The sequence below is a fragment of the Syngnathus scovelli genome, chromosome 18 (genome assembly GCF_024217435.2).
Source record: "Syngnathus scovelli strain Florida chromosome 18, RoL_Ssco_1.2, whole genome shotgun sequence".
NCBI classification, from domain to species: domain Eukaryota; kingdom Metazoa; phylum Chordata; class Actinopteri; order Syngnathiformes; family Syngnathidae; genus Syngnathus; species Syngnathus scovelli.
In genome coordinates, this window is record NC_090864.1 from 10,067,420 (window position 1) to 10,073,474 (window position 6,055).

The window sequence follows — 6,055 nt, forward strand, 5'->3', positions numbered from 1 at the left end:
CAATGTATAAATCTGCTAATGTGACTCACGCGGTAACCATTTTAAGACTTTATGTAATTTTCCAAATGGTTATTGGGTTTCCTGAAGTGAAATTAAGCTACAAACACGTCTGCATATGCTGAGGGAACTAAACACGATTTTTTTTTATTGTTTAAGCAGAGGTGTCATAAAATCCAGCCCTTGGGTGTTTTCTTTTTTTTTACCTGTCTGCGGCATATATGTGGGAACTAATTTGCTGTGATTGTTAAAATTCACAATTGATGGTTTGAGTTGAGAACTCGTATTTTGGTCAAGGTGGTAGTTGCGGGGCTGCTCCTGAACATGTTTGTGCTGGACCGCAGGCCACTGGCTGCAGGCGTGGAGCGCCTGGCTTGCGGTGGGCTGCGTGTCTGTGTGAACTTGAAGCTGGCATGGATGCATGTTTCCCAGCATCTGGTTCTCATTAGAGGAGCCGAGAGTATAAAGTAAGGAGCTGACAGGGGCTGGGAACACTCGACTTCCAGACTGGATCATGGGCTTTACTATGTGGCTGTGTTTGCTCTGCCTGCAGGCGAGCCTGCTGTCTCATGCGCTTGACTGCTCGGGAGGAAGCCTGGCCGACTCGTGCGTCAACACAGAGACGGCTGACGAGCAGGTAGGACTATTCTTCTCACCGATGTCCTGAAGATGACTGTCAAGGTCGCTCATCATCACAGCAAAACCTTTTTTTTTTTCCTGCATCGGGATCATATTCTGAAAATGTTTCATGATATCAATTTAACATTCTTAAATCAAGGGGACACAATCAAACCAGTTATATGAACATTAATTCTAGTCACTTAAATCTGGAATCAAATCTGAAATAACCCTAATTTAAAAAAGTGCTTTTATTTTATTTCTTTTTAAGGTACAAGTGTTGTGTGACATATTGTACATAATATAAACCATTCTAATGCATTAAAGAGTCAAAATTATCCAATAATCTAATCTTATAAATAAATAACTTTCATGGAATATTTAAAGTCTGATGGAATGTACATTATATGATCAAAAGTATTTGGACACACAACTGTGGTTATATTCTGGACTGTTTTACACTTTTCACTTTGAAGAAGGCCTCTTTTATATTTATTTATTTATATTTTGTGTCAAGCACAAACTATCATAAACAAAAGATTCTGCTCCAGAATCTCCTCGTAAATTCCGCTCAGCTACAAAAATGCCGACTTACTCTGAAATCTCACAGAAAGCTTTCATGGAAGAGTTACGACTCTAAACACCAATATTTGATTTCATTTTAAATTTGGTGGATGTTCTTGTGTCCATATATTTTTCTTTCAATTGGACTCCCTGGAAAGAGGCAGCTATTGTGACAACACAAGCGGTCAAGTGTGCTTTGAGATTGCAGCAGACAAAATAACCCTGAAAAGCAATAACATATCATTAAATTGCTATACTGGCACAGCATCTCATTGTAATGGTTTTTACAGCCATAATGCCAAAAACACCCAAAATAAACCCGCTATGGAACAAAAATCCCTTTTTTTTTGGTGTTGTTTCGTTTTTGTTTCATGTGGCCGCAGGCTGTTTGACTTCAAACGTGCGGTTAAGCTTTTTTTTTTTTTTTTTTTTACGCAAAGTCGTAGTGTTTTGTCCATAAAAGTTCTCCTCATCTGGGCTATGACTTGTACAGCTGCAAGAGTTGAAAAAAAAAAAAAAATTGTCTGCCCCGCGTGGAAGAATTTTCATATAGGGTGGGGAACTTAAGGAACTTTGAGTTATTGGAAAGGTAATTATGGTGTGCAAAAAAATTTGAGCCATAACATAGAGGTTTAAATTGAAGTTAAAAAGGAGTTAAGGAAAAATATATCGAATATTTTGATGCTATCATTTATCATATGCACTTTCTCGTTCTATTCTCAGGCAAGTGATCAAGCCCCACCGCGGCCATTAGCTGCAAGTGAAGAACAGGTATGTGCCACTTTTTCAAAATCATCTGTCAACATCCTTCTCAAATGTGAAGATGAAAATGAAATTAAGTACAGCCTGCTTGCAGATTTTAATCATCTGCACACCGTAAAATGCAAAACAGCGACATCAACGCTATTAAGATGAGATCAGTGATACATGTTGTAGTTGCCATAAAGCTATAGCGGTGTGACCATGGAAACATGGTGGAGCCCAGATGAGCAATCTGGCTTCATGGCAGCTTGGAAATACAAAATGACATGATGCATGTTCCAATTATGTCAGCGACAAATAAGCCACATGCATCGATGTGTTGAAAAATGGCCACAATCATTGCGATGTAGGTCGAGGGCAATCACAGCGTCACAACTAGGGAAGGTCAATGATTTTATATAGGTTTGATCTCAGGTCAGCGAGGGATGAAAAGGAAGGATCCTTTTTTTTCTGCAGAAAATAATGAATTATTGATGAAGCCAAGAAGCAGCAGCAGTGTAATAAATTGACCGCAAAATTCAAATTGGAAATCTGTTGCCTCTCATGCTGACAGTCCATTTGTTAAGGTACAGGCGGGATCAATAACATTTCCTTGTTTATGGTCTGATCAATGAAAAATGCAGGAAAAGATTTTTATGACTGTGGAATAAATGGACTTGGATGGCTAATAAAGGCAAACGGGATTTAGATAAATGCTGGTGCCATTCCAGGTCATATAAAAATCCACATGCGTGATGATTGTGTCACGTTGTAGGTTCTATTCAGGCATAAGAGACAGTTGGAAAGAAGAAGCCACGCCCACCCGAGTCACGCCAACCTTCCTGGCGCTTTCACTGTAAAAGGCTTTCCAAACACTCTCATCCAGGTAAATCCACACACTTTCTGTGTGCATACGTGCAAGCATGCGTGTAATTGCCGTGTCAACCCTCCTCCAGGCTGACAGGTCCAGGCGACACTTGGCTCCAGCGGCGCATAAGAAGAAGAACAAGCGTAAATCCCGCGTCGGCTCCTTTTCCCTCCTTAGCAACGATAAGAAAGCCAACCCCCTACAGGTGAGTCTCCATGACAACCCCAGAGTCCATACACAGCTGGGGCAAAGAGCCTTGTTGTGCAGGCTGGATCAATGTACACAGCCAGTGATCTCACTCACACGCAGGGCTCTCGAAACATAAATATGAACGCTTACGATGGGCTTCTCCTTCAGGTGATCCGAGCGAGAAGACAGGTGAAGAACGAGCAGGCCAAGTCCGGTCGCACTGGGACTTTCTCTGTCCTGGTGAGTCATCATCCTAACGTCATTTTCTCCCTCCGTCCAAAACATCCATTCTCATAAGATGTGTGTTTTGTGTCCAGGGAGATCGGCAGAACAGAATGGAAGAGCCAAAAGAAGCATAAAGACCATAATAGAATAGTGCTATGTTGTTATGGTGGTTGAGTCAGCATACACAGGAAAAGATCTTAGAAGGAAACAAACCTACAAGCAGAAAATTGCTTCGTGTGTGTCCATCATGACTGTTTCGACTCTAAGATAGTCTATTGATCCGTTAGCAATTATATGCTAATCTAATATGTATATGCCTGCATGTTATGAAAACACTTAGCAAAAGATGCATGAGGCATTTTTCTTCATGATTATTATATTTTATCAGATATTGAGGGCTATATTTTTGCAGAAATGTTTTGTTATTGTGAGTTTTCAATAAAGATTTAGTTGGGGGGGAAAAAATGTGTCCTCACGCCTCGTTACAGATTTTATCCGGGAGACTACGCCCACACTTGAACACTCAGTGTACCATTAAGCCTTTTTATATCAGTTCTTAATGCAGCGTACTCTTTCCTGAAACACTAGCATACATTGGCCACTCTGGCATCTGCCGAGTTGCCTCATAAAAGCAAAAATCAAAAGTCTCCAATTACAGATGCCAACGTTGCAGGTACACTTGAGGGTTTGAAGAGAGGGGAGGGCACCAGATGTAGCGGGGGGGAAAAATTGCAGTTTAGACCATCTGTTTCATGCATCATATTACATCTATTCAAATATCTCATGTCACTTTTAATTCATTTGCCCACAAAATGGAAACAGTGTGGTCCAGACCAGCAGATTAGGCTGGAGTGCTTCTGCAGGACACTGACGTCAATGCGAGCACATTAACCAGAGCTTGAACAACAACTCTGCCTATTTACAGCGTCAGGGTGAGCCGAGATTCAATAAATCACCCAATGAGTGATGGGTTGGAAATAAACCACGCAAGGCTGATATCTAAAAGGGGATCGTCGAAAAAACCCCATCTGAGCCAATCTGACGAGCAGAACATTGCAAGGCGATACCAAAGAACTGCGTGACTCATCCACCAGTCGTTTACCAATCAAAGCAAGCGGCCATTAAGATGCTTTTGAGGCTTCTTCCATGCAAGTGAAGGAATTACCTGACGCTATATTATTCCCAGCAGAAGCGCATTAGTGATACTGAATATGCTCCGTCTGATCTACTGGAGTCATCACACAACCTGGATTAGCAGGATGTGAGCGGTCGCCTTGGTTACAAACAAATATGGGATGCCAAAAACAGTGCCGCTCTACAAAAAAACCAAGGTCTTATTTCTATTCACAGGCATCCAGAGCTATGTGGCCTCAATTCGTGTCCTCCACAAACTGTAGTAGGAAATTGCACTAAAAGGTGAACAGTATTTTTTTGCGCTAGCGCAAACTGGATAAATTTAAGACCACCCAAAAATCTAAACATAAGAATAATAATAAATTATACAATAATTATTATAATATATAGTAAAAAAAAAAAATCTCTACCTTCCACATACTCTGTCAGAAGAAAGTAGACAAAGCCTACAGGGTTGAAATTTGTAGTTAGAAGACACAAACGATCAAAAGGACCATGTCTGTATGTTCTTGTTTACACGTGAGGGTACAAACAAGTCAGACAAGCCTTTGGGAGTGACTTTCAAAAGAGCCCATAGTTATACTGACTGCATTTTAAAGACAGTTCTTCTCTAATAGAAATAAACAGATGGAAGTGCTACCAAGTGATGGCTTCCATCTAGTGGAGAATAGTGTCATTACAACTTAAAACTGAGCCATTCCTTCATGACTGGGCCAATTGTTGAAAAGAGTGTTCCAGCATACACAATTTTTCTGGGTCGTGGTGACTAGGTGTAGAAAGAGCCAACAAACAGTCGACCGGTGTTAGGAAATGGTGTGGTCAAAGACATTAGCATTTGCCAGTTTCCCGTATGGCATGAATGTAGTGAGCAGACTTTACGGTCAATGTGCTTTGCAGGCTCCAGAAACCACCGCTTAAGTGTTTGTCGCCTGTTAACGAAAGCCTCTCATCATAAACAACATGAAATCTGGACGTGCATTCAAGTCTAAAACAAGTTTGGGACTTGTGATGATTCGCCAAACCATTGGCTATGCGGTATTTCAAAGCGGTTTCGTTAACATCTCCTCACGTCCACCGTGACAGTTCGAATTGAATGATGGCAACGAGGATAAGACCGATGTGACACTGGATGCGCTCCGTATAAATGGAAGCCTAAACCAACCTCACTATACAATCAAAATCTTACTGTCATTTCATCCTAGCATCAAAGCGTCGAATGTTTTTAGCGTATTTCCTGTGTGATTTTGTGGTGATTGACAGTAAAGACGAGGTATTCCCTTTCCAGTGTCCGCCGCGCTGTGAATCCCTCTCATCTATTTTGGAGCTGACCGCATAGTACTGTGACCACGCGTTCAAGCTGGATTGGTCTTGTTCCCCTTTTTCATCTCCTGCCGCCTCCGATCCAATCAGACACACAAGAGGGGTCGTTGTCTTCCCTCAACCTCGCTTCACCCTCCCTCCCTCCCTTCTTTTCGCCTGACACCAATCCTCCCATAAGTGCCCCGGGCCCGCAAAAACCATCGAGCAAATGGTGTCAGAGAAGCATCACTCATCTTGCTCTGGTGATGAAAGCATAAAAACAAGAAAGCATAAAATGGTCCATCTGTTGCATGGATGTGTGTGGGAGTATTTTTGCTTATATAAAATAAAATAATCTAAAGCGTGGTCGTCACTGTTTGAATGAAACATAGTGATTCCCTTTTTTTTCCTGTTGCCTTT

General features: G+C 41.5%; 1 protein-coding gene across 1 annotated transcript; it reads left to right on the forward strand.

Moving 5' to 3' along the window:
• The first annotated feature begins 472 nt into the window (after nucleotides 1-472).
• Nucleotides 473-3,667, forward strand: si:dkey-12l12.1 (uncharacterized). Its single transcript, XM_049749529.2, has 6 exons — nucleotides 473-634; nucleotides 1,903-1,950; nucleotides 2,696-2,806; nucleotides 2,877-2,993; nucleotides 3,146-3,217; nucleotides 3,295-3,667. The coding sequence occupies exons 1-6, from the start codon at nucleotides 512-514 to the stop codon at nucleotides 3,334-3,336; spliced, it is 513 nt and encodes a 170-aa protein (XP_049605486.1). The 5' UTR covers nucleotides 473-511; the 3' UTR covers nucleotides 3,337-3,667.
• The last annotated feature ends 2,388 nt before the right edge of the window (nucleotides 3,668-6,055 follow it).